The 16,624-nt window shown below is 46.6% G+C and overlaps 2 protein-coding genes across 2 annotated transcripts in view; both read right to left on the bottom strand.

Annotated features, from left to right (window-relative positions):
* ZCWPW1 (zinc finger CW-type and PWWP domain containing 1) overlaps positions 1–3,855 on the bottom strand; it is a 180,155-nt gene extending 176,300 nt beyond the window's left edge. The window contains exon 1 of the mRNA XM_033923689.1: positions 3,768–3,855. The gene's annotated coding sequence lies outside the window, so the exon portion shown is untranslated. The remainder of the gene's footprint in view (positions 1–3,767) is intronic.
* Positions 3,856–12,560: 8,705 nt separating this feature from the next.
* Positions 12,561–16,191, bottom strand: LOC117350721 (disintegrin and metalloproteinase domain-containing protein 15-like). The gene is made up of 3 exons (XM_033925247.1): positions 15,896–16,191; positions 14,163–14,290; positions 12,561–13,147 (listed from the first exon to the last, which is right to left on the bottom strand). The coding sequence occupies exons 1-3, from the start codon at positions 16,022–16,024 to the stop codon at positions 13,084–13,086; spliced, it is 321 nt and encodes a 106-aa protein (XP_033781138.1). The 5' UTR covers positions 16,025–16,191; the 3' UTR covers positions 12,561–13,083.
* Positions 16,192–16,624: the final 433 nt, after the last annotated feature.

Genomic DNA, 16,624 nt, shown 5'->3' with positions numbered 1-16,624 from the left:
TTATACCGAGGCAGCAGACTTGTGAAACGCTGGCCATCGTCAGTGTACCGATCAACAGCAGATAAGGGAAGATTTTTCCTCTTATCTTCTAATGCATACCATTTAATAATTTAAATAGCACCAAGCAATGCTTTTATCTATCTGCAATATTACAGAGATTTTTTGCCAGTGAGGTTATCACCTAACCACCTTTAAAACCACCATTGTGGTGGTGGAGGGCCTCAGTCTGAGGCTTTTTTCCTCTGTTTAATTGTCTTTTATGATTAAGCTTGCAAGGTGTTATAGATAACCAGTAGACGTCATTCTCAACATTTTTTGTGAAAGTGTTCATTTGATATATTTGGTGTGATCAGACTTTATGTTAGACATTTGCCACAGGGAGGGCAGCACTGAGCATCTCTGCAGTACTGATTCCTGAAGCAATGGCCCCTCCAGGGAAAATAACTTCTGTTCAAAATCTGGCCTTGGCTCTACTGGTAGTTTGCAGAGGCTACTTCCAAGCACTGGCCACTGGAGGGCACCATTGCTTCAGGGAAGCAGTACTGCAGAGATGCTCAGAGCTGCCCTCCTGTGGCAATGTCTAGCATAAAAGCTGAACCATTTATCCCCTTACCAGAGCAAGAGTTTCCAACATCACTCCTGATGGATTAGGTTCATACTCTATCTACAGTGTTTTTCAACCTTTTTACACCCGTGGACCGGCATAAATAAAAGAATTATTTTGTGAACCGGCAAACTACTAGGACTAAAATTTAAAAGCCCCGTTTTCTGCCCCACCTCCGCGAGCTCGGTCACCTCAGTAACTATAGAAAAATAGACAAACCCCGCGCTGCTCCTTGTGACCCTGGGAAAGTCACTCAGTCCTCCATAGCCCCAGGTACGTTAGATAGATTGTGAGCCCACCGGGACAGACAGGGAAAATGCTTGAGTACCTGATTGTAGAACCGCTTAGATAACCTTGATAGGCGGTACATAAAAACCTAATAAAACTTGAAACAAATATAGTGCAAAATATAGACAGCAGATATAAATTCTCAAAATTGACATGTTTTGATCACTAAATTGAAAATAAAATCATTTTTCCTACCTTTGCTGTCTGGTGATTTCATGAGTCTGGTTGCGTTTCCTTCTGTCTGTGTATCCTTTCTTTCTTTCTGCACTCAGGCCCAAGAATTGTCCCTTTCTATTCCCTCCCTCTTTCCTTCCTATGTCCTTAGTGCCCCCGGTGCCTCATTCCCATGTCTTTAGTGCCTCCAGTGCCTCCTTCCCATGTACTTAGTGCCCCTTCCTGTCTTTAGTGCCCCCAGTGCATTCTTCCCATGTCTTTAGTGCCCCCAGTGCCTCCTTCCCATGTCTTTAGTGCCCCCAGTGCCTCCTTCCTATGTCCCTCTCACTGTCTTCCACACTTTGTCCCAACCCCCACCCCAGAAGCCAGGCTGCCTGCCTGTCTAACCTCTCTTCCTCCCTCCCTGGCGAAAGCCAGCCTGCTTGCATTCCCTATGTGTCGCACCAAAAAAAAAAAAAGCCTCCCTTCTTCCTTTCCCCGGGTTGGCTGCTATCTTACCACCCTGCTACTGCTAAAGCCTACACGAAGTTGTCTTTCCGACGTCAATTCTGACATCGGAGAAGACGTTCTGGGCCAGTCAGAACTGACGCATGCTCAGAGGCCCTCCAGATGCGGCTGGAGCTCGTCGGGGCTTTCCAAAACCCAGACAAATGCCGGGTTTTGGAAAGTCCGTCCGGGAGCCCAGACAGTGCTCTAAATAGAGGACAAGTCCAGGTTTTCCTGAATGCCTGGTAACCCTAACTAAGGTACGCCTATTAACCTGATTTAAGCTCAAACTCCCAATCCAGAGGGTGGATGTGGCTTACAAACCAATTCCAGTTCATCAGGTCCTTGTTGGATTTTTTAACACTAATCCAAGCCCCTGTGTGTCAGGCCCTGTCTTAAGAAATCCCAAGATGTACCTCTGGGAGTCATTAAACAGCTGGCAGCTTTCCTCACTGTCGAGATTCCTCCGCTGAGGAGACAGCAATCTCAATGTTATTGCTGGAAAAAGGGTGGTACCAGGATGTGGCTCCATGCCAATTCTAACCTCTTGGAGCATTAAAGCTTGCTAAAATTATGTTGGAACAAAACTGCCATAGAACTCTAAGGTGTTCTAGATGTTAATATAAGAGATTGAACTTTTAATTACAGTATATTCTCCCATATAAACAGAGAAATGTTTTCCTATAAATTACATCCCAAATCAGGTATTGGTTTATACCTGGGTCAACTTTCCATGATGTCCTCTCTTCCTTCCCCCTGGTACCCAGCATTTTTCTTCTTCCCCTACCTCTTAACTCTCCCCCAGAGTATCCAGCATTTCTCTCCTCTCCTCCACCCTACCCCCACCCTCCAGCATCTTTCACCCTCCTCCCCATGAGGTTTTTCCTTCCTTATATCCATCGCCCAGGTCAGCGATACTTTGATCTACATAACACCAGAAGCGTTCCGGTCAGCCAGCACAGAACCTGAAGCGCGTGAGCATGCCAGCTCCCACCCCTTCCAAAACAGGACGTTTCAGAGGACGGAAGCCAGAAACATTACTTAAGGTTGAGAAGAACTTAAAGCAGATCACAGAAAACCAGAAAAAATGCATAGATCAAATGAATAAACTAAAGTATAACAAATCACCAGGACCAAATGGCAGACACCCCAGAATAATAAAAGAACTCAAGAGTTAAATTCCAGACTAGCAATCTGTAACTTCTCTTTCAAATCAATTGCAGTATTTCAGGAATAGGATTGCATGGGTGATCCATTAAACTAGAGACCGATAAGCTTGACATTCATGCCAAGCAAAATAGTCTGAAGAACAAAATAATTTACCATTTGGATAGACAGAGATTAATAGAGCAGAGGAGAAAGTCTTGTCTTACCAATTTGTTAGATTTTTTTTGAAAACATATATATATATATATTTTTTTTTTTTATTTTTTTTTTTAAATAGACATACGGACAACGGTGAGTCAATGGATAAAGCTCCTCTGGATTTTCGAAAAGCATTTGCAAAGAAGGCTCATAGGAGACTTGTCAGAAAATAAAAGTTATGTTATAGGAGGAAATTTTTTATTTGTGTATTAATAACTAGCTACAAAAACAGGAAACTGTGCTGGGTGTCCAGTTATGGCATGAATTTCATTTCAAGTTTCAAGTTGAATACAATTTTGATTAAAACGCATTATCGTATCGTCAATGTGATGCACAAAATTTAAAATAAGGTACGACAAACATAGCATAACATACAAGAAAAAGATTCCCCCTACCGTTGTTGTCTCTCTCCCTCCATGCTGTGCCGTGCGTTGCCTTCTGGCCTGCCACCCAGTGTTATCTTCGGGCCGGTCCACTGTGAGATCAATGCAGCGTCTTCGGGCCGGCTCCCATGAGTGCAGCGTTGCACAAAGTTGTGGGCAGCGCGCGTCCCGCCCCCTCATCTGGAAGCCTTCCCTCTGACGTTGCGACGTCAGACAGAAGGCTTCAAGGTCAGGCACAGGACACGCGTAGGAGCCTTTTCCCACGGCTTTGTGCACTGCGGCACTCAAGAGAGCCGGCCCAAAAAATGCCGTGTTGATCGCACTGTGGACTGGAGTCTGAAGAACACCGTCTTTTTGCCCGATGGACGTGCCAGCCCTGTGGACTGGCAGAAAATTTCTACGGGCCAGCACCGGTCCACGGACCGGCGGTTTGAAGAACACTGGCATAGACCATCCACCCTACTCACCAGATCTTGCTCCATCTGACTATTTTCTGTTTCCAAACCTTAAAAAGAGTTTGAAAGGTCAACAATTTTTCGAGTGATTCAGAGGCGATTGAAGTGGCGGAGTAGTTCCATCTTAATGTCTAACAAAAATTGGTCCACAGTCAACGTTTATTACAAAACAGGAAAAAAAGATTGAAAAGGACAGATGACTAATAAATAAATAACTAAAAAAATAGTTGTATAAATGTAACTATGATCCCCAACCCTTAAACAAGATAATGCTGTCGAATTTGTTGTGGATTTGTATATATTTTTGTTTTTTAACTATAATTTTTTATATTTATATATATATTATTTATTTTATATTATTTATTTTTTATTTGTTTAAATGGACATCAGTATGAGCCATGTGAAAGGTGCCCAGTATAAGGCTCAGGCAGTAACTTTGCGATGACTAGCATCATCCAGATAGTATCTGGATAAAGATTGCTGCCTCATACATCATGTTTGTCCATGGCCAAAAAAAAAACAAATCCACAGAAGTGAAAAAATGAATCACCAAACTGTCCCTTGCAATCTTAAATCCCCGAGATATGGCATATAACCTCCTAAGGGTGAGTTAAATAAGGTATCTGTGGCAAAAAAATGCTAAAGCTAAAATAAAATGTTATATGGTATAAATAACTGAAAAAAGTGCTGATGAAAAAATTGAAATGTTCAAGACTAAGTAATGAAAAAAAGTGAACACGCCCACCAAGAAAAAAAAGAAGAAAAAATGAAAAAAGTGACAAGAAGTCCAAATATACAAAATCACATGCTTAAAAGAAGGGACTAAAGATTCATGCAGTAAGATAAAAAATGACTGGCAGTCAATCCATTAGGTCTGAGTGAAAAGCCCTGAACAGATCCAAATCAATATGTTTCAAAGTCCAGCAGTTCATATGAAAAATTCAAAGAGAACATAAATTCTATAGGTCATCACTTGAATGCACATATGTCCCCCGATTTGAGAAAATGATGAATACTTAGCTCAATGTAGAAAAGCGAGTGTTTCTGAAATCAATCTCCACTCCATGACATCAGAGTATTCTGGGGGGGTTACAGAAACTTCAGACATGTAAGTTTCATGGCTCCACATCATTCCATTCTTGGTAGGGCTGAGAACTTTTCAGCACCCCTTCATACTGTTTTGGGGTTTTTTGCATGATCTGGAAAAGGGAGCAATGAATGAAGAAATCAATTTGCTGATGACAAAAAATGATTCTAAAGTAGTTGAATCATGAGCTGATTGTGAGAAGCTGCAGAGAGGGAGAGTCAAAACTGGCAGCTGAAACGGAATGTGGATAAAATGCAAAGCGCATACGGGGGGGGGGGGGAATAATCCAAATTGCAGGATCAAATCCTAAAATCACCGTGCAACAGCGGTTCGAAAAGCAAAGAAAATGTTTAGGGAGTTACTTGGAAAGAAATCAGAGGATGTGGATTCATTAAAAGGCGGAGAGTAGAAGCTGATCTGGGGGAGGTGGGGGAGAGGGCAAAGGCAGGAAACTGCTGAAAGGCAAATTCTAAGCAGAGGAGAAAAGTTAGGAAAAAGATATTATGGACATTGATTTCCCGGCTTCCAGCGGGGGAGCACCGTCCTCGTGCGCGTCTACGTGGGGACTAGGGCACTAGGGCCAGCAGGAGTGAGGTACATAGTTAGAGCTGTAGAGGGGGGGAGAAGGAGGGTGTCCCTATTGCAAGGGAGGAGTGAGGTTTTCCCTCGCCTTTTCTTCAGTCCTAAAGTTCACATTTTCTGGCTTTGGCTGCCTTCAGCAGTCATGCGACCGGGTAACAAAGCCCCCTGACCCTGCACGCTGTCTGATTCGGCTGCTGTTGAACAGTTTGCGTGCCGGAACCCTTCTCAGGCTGAGTGGAATTTGGGTATGAGCTGCAGGGAGTGGTTGTGAATTTCTCCGTGAGAACCTTGTGCATCCCTCCTCCAGCTTGAGTCCGCACTAGACGTCCGCATTAGACGTCCGCAGTAGACGTCCGCATTAGACGTCCGCACTAGACGTCCGCATTAGACGTCCGCATTAGACGTCCGCACTAGACGTCCGCATTAGACGTCCGCACTAGACGTCCGCATTAGACGTCCGCATTAGACGTCCGCATTAGACGTCCGCTACTAGACGTCTAGTGCGGACGTCCTAATGCGGACGTCTAATGCGGACGTCTAGTGCGGACGTCTAGTGCGGACGTCTAATGCGGACGTCTAAATGCGGACGTCTAGTGCGGACGTCTAATGCGGACGTCTAGTGCGGACGTCTAATGCGGACGTCTAATGCGGACGTCCTAATGCGGACGTCTAGTGCGGGACGTCTAATGCGGACGTCTAGTGCGGACGTCTAATGCGGACGTCTAGTGCGGACGTCTAGTGCGGACTCAAGCTGGAGGAGGATGCCACAAGGTTCTCACGGAGAAATTCACAACCACAACCCAAATTCCACTCAGCCTGAGAAGGGTTTCCGGCACGCAAACTGTTCAACAGCAGCCGAATCAGACAGCGTGCAGGGTCAGGGGGCTTTGTTACCCGGTCGCATGACTGCTGAAGGCAGCCAAAGCCAGAAAATGTGAACTTTAGGACTGATAGAAAAGGCGAGGGAAAAACCTCACTCCTCGTGCGCGTCCTTGTGCGCGCGTCTTACAATTCAGCACCAAGTGGCAGAAACCTAAACCCCAAACTCAGATAAATGCATTCCCCCCCTCCTCCAGGTCACATGCATCAAAGCTGAGGCAACGGAAATACGGTCAGCCTCGGGGAGGATCTGCATCCCGCCCAGCTGGAGGAGTATGCACATGGAGAAAGCCACAGTAGGGGCCGCTGAGTCCCTCTGAAGCAGAGTTGCAGAATCCAAGAACTTCAAATTCACTGCCAGAACCTGCTTCCTGCTCTTTGGATCCAAACTGCAGCTCATAACCCAAATTCCACTCAGCCTGGAAGGGTTACACCATGACTTCCGGCACGCATTCCGAAAAATGTTCAACAGCAGCCGAATCAGACAGCGTGCAGGGTCAAGGGGCAAGGCCAGCTTTGTTACCCAGTCCCTGAAAGGCAAGTGAAGGCAGCCCAAAGCCAGAAAACGTGAACCAGTAACCTTTAGGACTGAAGAAAAGGCGAGGGACTTACAGCACAGCCCCACCTCCCTTGCACAGCCTCACTCCTCCCTTGCAATAGGTACTCCAGTGCTAAGACACCCTCCTCTACAGCTCTATGTACCTCACTCTGTTATCCTAGTGCCCTCCATCACACACAGATCTACTAATATACCCCGTTCCTTCCTCACAGTGCCTTCTGGTACCACAGTACTCACAAACACCCTCCCTCCCCACCCCACCTCACCTAGTTCTGCCAACCCCAGTTACCCCAGTACTGAGAACTCCTCCCTCTCCCCCCCCCCCCACACACACAACACAGCTCTGCCAATGCACCTCATTCCTACCTTGCAAAAAGTAGTATAGTTCCATATAGTATAGTATAGTATGTTCCATATTAAGCTTCAAACCGCACCGAGACCTCAAGGCCTGTGACAGCACTGACTGCTAATGATTCTGAGCGAAGCTAGTTCCTACTTGCAAAAAGGTTAAGTGCCTTTTGCTGGTTGTTATCTTTGGGTGCTCTGATGGTGCTCCTCGTTCTTTGCTTCTAGCACTACCTAAGCAAGAGAAGCTCTATTACAGACACAGCCCAGCGCCAGCCAAGCATCCTTACATAAAACCAAAGCGCCACCCACTGGGCAAAGGCCTCCATTGCCAGGCAAAGTCCCGGTGCTATTTCAGGAGTTAATACAAACAGAGTGAGGTTCTTGTCTGTAATGGGGATTCTCCAAAGACAGCAGGATGTCAGCCATAACTCACTTTCTGCATGAGTCAGACACACACTGGTGACTCCTAAACAGAAGACTTGAAAGACATACAGGGATCTCAAAGTCCCTCCTCGAGGGCTGCAATCCAGTCGGGTTTTCAGGATTTCCCCAATGAATATACAAGAGATCTATGTGCATGCACTGCTTTCAATGCATAGCCATTGGGGAAATCCTGAAAACCCGACTGGATTGCGGCCCTCAAGGAGGGACTTTGAGATCCCTGATTCCTAGCCCCTTCCCTCAGAACCACCTCCATCACATGTGTCAAAGTCGGTCCTCGAGGGCTGCAATCCAGTTGGGTTTTCAGGATTTCCCCAATAAATATGCATGAGATCTGCTTTCAATGCATATTCATTGGAGAAATCCTGTAAACCCGACTGGATTGCGGCCCTCAAGGAGGGACTTTGAGATCCCTGAGCTAGGGTTATCCTATGGCTCCAGAAAAAGGAGGATGGATGGTTTTATTGTCACTGAAAGCAATGGAAGTAAGGAGGACAGATCAAGACGTCTGGGTTTTACTACCAACCCCCCCCCCCCCCCCCACCACCACATATTGGCTCTTGGAAGTCCTAATCACCAAGACATCCAAGTGCTGATTTTTTAAACCGTCTTTTTGGACGTCTTGCAAGGCGTCCTACTCCCTGTGAGTCCAGAAAGGGGGAGGAGCTTGCTGAAGGCGTGTTCTGGGCAGACTTAGACTGGGATGTCCTGCGGTAAAGCACAGTTACTTACCGTAACAGGTGTTATCCAGGGACAGCAGGCAGATATTCTTAACGTATGGGTGACGTCACCGACGGAGCCCCGGTACGGACCTTTTTAACTAGAAAGTTCTAGTTGGCCGCACCGCGCATGCGCTGGTGCCTTCCCGCCCGACGGAGGAGTGCGTGGTCTCCAGTTTCTTCGTTTCCGCGGAGCGAAGAAGACGCATGTGCTTTCAACGGCCGTTGAAAACTCTATTTTGCCTTCCCGCTCGCGATTTTTTGATCCTTTTTTGTTCTATATTTTGTCTTTTGACTTTAACTTCCTTTAAAAAAAAAAAAAAAAAAAAAACTCGTGTCTTTTTCTTTGGTTTTTTGCAGCTGGCCCCGGCGGGGCCTGTTGTAATCATACAAGCCTCCGGGTTTGATTTCGCGGAGGCCGTGTTTCCCTTCATGCCCCCTCAACCGGGCTTCAAGAAGTGCCAGCGGTGTGCACGCCCGATCTCTCTGACTGACCCACACAATTGGTGCCTTCAGTGTTTGGGTCCAGAGCATCGGGCTGACACCTGCACCCGCTGTGCAACTCTCAAGAAACGCACACTTAAGAACCGGCAAATACAGCAAAATATTCTTTTCGGTACCGGTTCTACCATGGAGCAGGCCCCCGACGTCGACGGCACCGCCTAAATCGGCACCGACCACATCGACACCGCCTGATCCTCCTTCGGGGTCGATAGCGCCAGGTAAGCCGGCTAAGAAGCCTTCCACTTCCCTTGAGCGACCTCCTGTTACAGCGGTGACACCGGTTCTTCCGACGTCCCGCCGATCCCGTAAACGCTCCGCTCCGATCACGGTGAGTGCCTCGTCATCGGCCTCCTCATCGCCGGAGCGTCGAGCAGCACCGATGGTACCGAAGAAATCTAAAGCGGTACCTAGCGGGAGTAAAAACCCTGACCCCTCTGGTCTTGCGGAACTTCTTCGATGGCATTGAGGAGGAGAAGGGATTGGACCTCCCGAAGGAGGAGAGGAATTTGGGAGGAGTGAGAAGCAGACTCTACGGGAGGATGATCCATGGGTAGAGTTTGGAACCTTAGTGAGTATCCGTGACGGATGATGTTGAGAACCCACAGGTCTGACGTGATGGCCTCCCAGCGGTGGAGGAAGATGGTGAGGCGACCCCCGATAGGCTGAGGAAGAGGCATGGAAGGTTGGAGAAAACCTGTCTCAGCCTGTTCGTCGCATTTTGGATGCCTCCAGGAAACCCTCCACACTCCAATGTTACCATCAAAAGTGGACCCGGTTCTCCGCTTGGTGTCTCCTTCATCATCACAATCCCACCTCCCTGGCGGTGGAAACTGTACTGGACTATTTGCTCTCTCTCTCCGACGCTGGCCTCAAGTCGACCTCAATCAGAGTCCACCTGGACAGAACTTAGACATTCTGAGCTAGATCTGTTTTAAAAGTGTCTAAGTGCCAAAAAGGTTCCCAAACTGACCCCCGCCCACTGGTCACTGACTCCTTCCCACCCCACAAAGATATGAATGAAAGAGTACATACCTGTCTTTAGAACAGCAGCACCTGATATGGGAAAGCATAGTATATCACACAGATGTCTTAAGTAGCCCAGTGGGGGTGGGGGGGCTAGTGAGTCATAGAGAAGAGGACCCAGGCTCACGAGCCACTCTAACCACTACATTTATACTGGAAAGAGTGAGGACACCAAACCCTCCTTTACTAGCCATAAGGGCTATAGGGGTGTAGACAGGTAGGTATAGTAGGTTTGGAGGGCTCAGCATAAATTATAAGGGGTATTTGGTAAAATGTACTCCTGGCACTCTTTATGTGAAGTTCACAGCAGTGCCCTCTAAAGTGCCCCATGGCCAGTCCATCACAAGGCTGGCTCCTCCCATGTCCAAATGGTCTAAATTTAGATGGTTCTGAACTAGGATGTTTTTGTGGTTGAAAAAAAGCCCAAAAAAAGTTAAAACGTCCTAAGGTTGGACATCCTGTTGGCCAAGACATCTAAATAGGCAATTAAAATTTTTTTTTGGGGGGGATGTCTAGCAGTTTTATATTGCATTACATTAGTTTCTTTTATTCTGCCAATACCTTGCGGTTGTAGGCGGATTACAAAAGGAAGAGATTCTGGTCATTTCCAGAAGATTACAGGGAAGCTATTGGTTGGAACATTTGGAGTCTGGCAATGGAGTGAGGATAATTGGTTGTATCAGGAGTTTGGCTTGACATATTTCTTGAACAACCTGGTTTTTATTTCCCTCCTGAAGGTTCTGTAGTTCGGTGCTGAAATCAGTAGATTGGAGATGTGGCTGTCTAGTTTCGCTGCTTGCCTGGCGAGTAGTCTGTCGTGTATTTTTTTACGCTGAATGCCTTTGATTGGGGGGTGGGTGAAGGGTGTCTGAGTTCCACTTGGTCTGGAAGAGCTGTTCCTTGTTAGGCGAGTGTTCAGGTAGGATGGTCCATTGCCACGTTGGGTTTTGAAGAGCATGCAGTAGAATTTAAAAAGTATTCGTGCTTGTACAGGTAGCCAGCGTGTGGTCGAACTTCTTCAGTGAGTAGATCAGTCTGAGGGCTGTGTTTTGCACGGTTTAAAGTTATTTTGCTGGTTTCGAAACTGGCCGTTAGTTCGTTCCCAGCTTTGGACATCTTGCGGGAAATGTCAGGCTTCGATGTCCTATCGAAAATGCCCTTCCTTGTCTTTTTGGGTTATACATCCCCAATGGGTTATACATGGACAGACTCTTGCAATTTTTTGCTTTTCTTTTTTTATACTGAGATGGATGACAGGAGCCAGTCTCTTTAGAGAAACTGCGCCACGCTTACAGAAAGATGCCGGCACAGTTGGTATGAGGTTTTTTTCTCTCCATTGTATATGTCCGAACTGATTTATTTCTGATTTGACAAATGCTGCTATAATACTAATTACTAGACTAAAAAGTTATTTGCTTTGGAATATACAATGTAATATTTTTGGTTTTTATTTTTGTCCATCACATCGGACACTCCCAGTGAAGAAAAGTTAGCAGCCTTTTACTTCAATACACTTGTAAGTGCATGGAGCTTTACAAACAATGTAAGCAGTTAAAAATTAACCCCTTCCTTTGCAAAGCCACGCTAGTGTTTTTAATAATAATAACACCACATAATTCTAGGCGGTTCACATCAAAGAGAACTGTGCAATCAGTGGAAAAAATACAATTAACATGGAAGTACATTCAAGAAAAGTCACCGGCCACAGCGGTAACGGCTTGGACGCTCAGAGGAATTCCACGAGCGTCTTATTTAATAATCATTTATTTAAGAATTTATATTGTTATTTTATTTAATAATTTATATTCCGCATATCCTAACAATTCTGTGCGGATCACAAATTATTCTCCCTCAACTGTCCCGGTGGGCTCCCGGTCTATCTAATGTACCTGGGGCTCCTTTTACGAAGGTTGCGCCAGCGTTTTTTTAGCGCGTGCGCTAGCCGAAAAACTACCGCCTGCTCAAGAGGAGGCGGTGGCGGCTAGCGCGTGGGGCATTTTAGCGCCCGCTATTCTGCGCGTTAAGGCCCTCACGCGCCTTCGTAAAAAGGCCCCAAGTGACTTGCCCGGGGTCACAAGGAGCAGGGCGGGATTCAAACCCACAACCTCAGGGTGCCGAGGCTCTAGCTCTAACCACTGCACCGCAACACTCGTCGGAGGTGTTACTGCGGCGACCGGCGTTAAAAACGCTAGCGCGGCTTTTTTTAAAGGAGGGGGGTAAGACTAATTATACTGTTTGTTAAACTCCATTCACTTAACACGCTCCCTTCCTTATCTTAGGAGAGTAGGTTAATGATTTAATCTAATGAGGTTAAAATGATATTAGAACCTAGGAATCCTATTATACCATCTCTTTTAATATTTTCTATTTAATGCACCCTTTTTATTGTAAAAACCATTTAGGCATTTTAGGATTGGGGTATGAACTAAGAGACAGGGCCAGGCACCACTGCCCTTGCTCTGTTCCACACACATATAAAAGAGCTTCTTCGTCTACAAGGCCACAGGCAAACCCATGAAATACACAGACGCACATTGGTTTACAGCAGTTTTAAAATATAGACTTACAAAGTTGCTGAACTTGTAACGGCCTCCTGAACTGCTTTCGCCACAGTATAAATAACAGAGATGACCTCTCCCCCCCCCCCCATCCTCCAGCTGCCCTTTAGTCCTAAATTTACGCTCTAGGCCCCTGCTTCCAGAATCCACAGGTGTGATGAGGTTCTCAGTGGCTAGAGACCAGAGTAACGTTTGTGCAAGTCCGAAATGTATCCTCAGTCCTCGGGCTCCGGTAAAATGTTCTGCTCCCTCTGGTTTCCAAGTCTCATAGTCCTGGTAGCCCAGCCCCCGTGTTTCCCCCATGATTTTATCTGCACCTTTCCAGCTTCTGTCTGTATGAAAGAAGATCCACCCCCCCTCCCCCAGTTCAGCACTACATTGTAGCCTCAGTCTCTCTTACGGTGTGGGCCAAGGGCAGGCAACATCCTCTTGTCACCTGTGCTGGACTGGTAGAATCTACCCCTGTGCCACAGCAAGGTCGAGGCGATGGCTGCACAGGATGGAGGGATGCTCCCCACCAGACCCATGCAGAAGCTGCGGAAAGAGTTCCACCGCAAAAGCAGAGTGGTTATCAGCTACCCCCCTTACCACCCGTTCGTGTGCGTCGACGACCAGTGTCCGGCCTCAGTTACACTTGCTGCGCCTGGAGGCTCCCACCAATGGCTGTGGCTGTAGGCGGAGGAGGCACCGGCCTTTGGAATAGAAAAAAAAGAGAGTCAGAAGGTGGAAGAGGGACACCTTGAAACAAGCTGGAGTTGTGGGAAGGCCTGGAGATGGAAGGGACATCCAAAATGACATTTCACATACACAAAGATTGGGATAGAGAGAACGGAGCTGAGCTTTCTCCTATCACAGAAACCGCACTTCCTGCCCATCTCTAATCTAATCTTTGATTTTGTATACCGATTCATCTCAACAGGAGGACTCGACTCAATTAACAGAATATTAATAAATTTACATAAGATTAAAACAAGAACTGTATCTTTTAAGCCAAAAGTATTATCTTTTATGATTGATTATTTCAAACAGAAAAATCATTCATAAATTTCTGAAATAAATGTGTCTTCAATGCTTTACGAAAAGTGGGTAGATGAAAGAGAACTATAATTGTAGAAGGGAGGTCATGCCAAACTCTTACGAATAAAAAAGAAAATGATTGACAGAAATTGGCCATAGTTGGGATTTTTTTTTTTAACAGTGGGAAAGCCAAGTTTATATTTCTGAGACCCCCAGAATGTGGAAGGATACAGAAATTATTCCACATGTACTGAGCACCATCAGCTTCATTAAAACACATCACATGTCATCTTATAGATTGCATTGGAAAATTCAAACAAAAATACAATTTAAAACAGAAATTCCAAGTGCAACTTCACAGGACATCCTATGCCACTCTATAGCTAGAGGCTCTCTCTGGCACAATGCAAGTACTAAGATAAAACTCTAGCAGTCCATTTCAGAAACCGAGATCCTATCCAGCACACACCCCTGCTTATGAATGATGTTCGTTCCCGTCATGGTATATGGAAACCCAACCCATCTGGAGACATTACCCGAGTGAGCATGCCAGACCCTGATGGTTATCTCGGGGCAATGTCTTTCTGCTATGGTTGGAGGAGTTGCAGGCCTGCGTTGCCAGCAAGTATGTGGTCAGCTTGTGGATTTCTCCCTGAACACTAACTTCATGTGGAGGGACTAGGCACTTGCCTGGAAGGGAACACTACTGCCTGAGGCGTGTATATGGGCACGGCAGAAAGCAGCTCTTCTTGGTCTTGGGTCGCCGGGTCCGAGGGCAGGGGCTTCTTTGGGGGAGGTGGTTTCACAGGAACTTGAGGCTGAACGATAAGAGAAAAAAAAATATTCAGAACCAGGAAGGCTGTGTCCCCCTTCTCAGCACTCACCCCATGCGGCCCAAACGCCTTCCCTTTGACTCTGGAAAACAGTGGTAGAAGATTAAAGTCCTTTCTCCACGCCTCATCAGGGCCCACAATGCCTCTCACTGGGCTAGCAGAAGGCACGGCCAGACACTCTGAGACAGCGGAGGGCCTCAGTGGGCACAATGGACAGTCACAGCAGAGAAACTGCTCTACGGGACTACTGAAGGGCTTCCAAACAACCTCCTCTATTAACAATGGCTCTCAAATAGAAAATTCATCACCGTTCCTGTCCCCGCGGATAACCGCGGGAAACCATCTTCACCGTGTCGTTCTCTACTCTCAAACACAAAACCTCACCCAAAATACCACCAATTCACCTTGTTTCTTGCATCCAGTTTAATAAGAACGAGAAAAGGAGAAAACAAAGGCAAGGGAGATGATCTAATCAACCAACAAGAAACCTTGATTATAAGACTATCTCAACAAGGATCCAAGTTTCGGCATTTACGATGCCTTCCTCAGGGGACACTGAGATGAAGTCTCTTAGTCAGTTAGGATTGAATGTCAACCCAGCTGAATCCTTTAACCCAGCGGTCCCCAATCCTGTCCTGGAGGACCACTAGCCAATCAGGTTTTCGGGACAGCCCTAATGAATGTGAATGGGGCAGATCTGCATTCCCATCGTCTTCACTACTTGCAAATCTCTTTAATGCATATTCATTAGGGCTATCCTGAAAACCCGACTGGCTGGTGGTCCTCTAGGGCAGGGTTGGGAACCAATGCTTTAACCGATAGCGTTGGCTTCGTTGACATTCAATCCTAGCTTACTAAGAGACCTTGTCTCAGTGTCCTCTGAGGAAGGCATTGTAGACAGGGCTGTGGAGTCGGTAGATAAATGTTCCGACTCCGACTCTTCAGTACTTCAGACTCTGACTCCGACTCCAGGTACCCGAAATTTACTCCGACTCCTCGACTCCGACTCCACAGCACTGGTTAATTTTCAGATCGTTAAAATGGAATGTCAAGTTGAGAGAAATGAGCATTTTCGACACCACCTTCTTTTTGCTTTTAATCAAGGTTCTAAGGCCGCAGAAGCTGCTCGCAACATTTGTGCTGGTGATTGGTATGCCAAGTTCAAAAATGGAGTCGGTAGATAAATGTTCCGACTCCGACTCCTCAGTTTTTTGTACTTCTGACTCCAGGTACCCGAAATTTCTTCCGACTCCGACTCCACAGCCCTGATTGTAGATGCCGAAACTTGGATCCTTGTTGGGATAGTCTCATAATAAAGGTTTCTTATTGGTTGATTAGATCGTTTCCCTTGCCTTTGTTTTTTCCTTTTCTCATTCTTCTCTCACGAGGCAAGTACTCTCCGTTCAGGCTCTATCCAGGTTAATAAAGCAATAAGAAAGATAGCGTCACCAATATATTCACTACGGCATCGGCGCTGCCATAAAAACCAGCAGCGCCAATGCTGGCGCTGCAAAGCTCCCATCACCAAAGCCACACCAGCACTGAGCAGAGCAGACTCACAATGCCCACACACCGTGCTGGCTGTGTTACCTGAGACTTCCTTGGCACGGGGTCATCTGGCAGAGGTCTTGAGGGTGGGGCAGGCCTGTCGAAAGCTGTGCCCTGGACAGACAGAGCGGGAAGAATGTGAAAAGCAGAGTGGCAGGAAGCCAGGAGCATACGCAAGAGAACCGGTCACTTAGAATTCACCCTGAGGGGCACCTGAGCCCCCCCTAAGACAAATGGGATCTTAAGCAGTTAGGGTGGGCGAGCCATGCAGCTGCTGCATTGCATTGTCTTCAGAGACTCCCCACTGGCATGCATCCTACATGCGTGTGCTGCGTTTATACGTATATAGGGTAACCAGATTTGTTCGTGCAAAAAAAAAAAAAAAGAGGACACATGGCCCCACCAGGTACCGTCTCCAGACCCGCCCCCACATAAAGCAATGTTACTTACCGTAACAGTTGTTATCCAGAGACAGCAGGCAGCTATTCTCACTAGTGGGTGATGTCATCCGACAGAGCCCCGATACGGACGTCTCACAAGCATGTCTTGCTTGAAGAAACTCAGAAGTTTCGAGATGCCCGCACCGCGCATGCGCCAGTGCCTTCCCGCCCGATGTACCGGATGTGTCTCCTCAGTTCTTTTCTTTCCGCGGAGCTGAGAAGTTTACTTCAATTCTGCGCTGACTGAATTCACGTTTTATTGCCTTCTAATTCCGCGTTTTGGATTTATTTTCCTTTTTTCGTGTGTTTTATTTCTTCTACTTTAAAAAAA

This window comes from Geotrypetes seraphini, chromosome 16, assembly GCF_902459505.1.
Source record: "Geotrypetes seraphini chromosome 16, aGeoSer1.1, whole genome shotgun sequence".
NCBI classification, from domain to species: Eukaryota; Metazoa; Chordata; class Amphibia; order Gymnophiona; family Dermophiidae; genus Geotrypetes; species Geotrypetes seraphini.
The sequence above is the reverse complement of the archived record's forward strand: the minus strand, read 5'-3'. Positions and strand labels throughout refer to the sequence as shown.

What these genes read in the sequence shown, in the direction of transcription:
- LOC117350721 (XM_033925247.1), bottom strand. Translation starts at nt 16,024, where the DNA reads ATGCTCCTGGCTTCCTGCCACTCTGCTTTTCACATTCTTCCCGCTCTG. An exon ending in CCGTGCCAAGGAAGTCTCAG is followed by an intron (nt 14,291 to 15,895) that starts GTAACACAGCCA and finishes CTTATCGTTCAG; the next exon opens with CCTCAAGTTCCTGTGAAACC. An exon ending in GCAGTAGTGTTCCCTTCCAG is followed by an intron (nt 13,148 to 14,162) that starts GCAAGTGCCTAG and finishes TCTATTCCAAAG; the next exon opens with GCCGGTGCCTCCTCCGCCTA.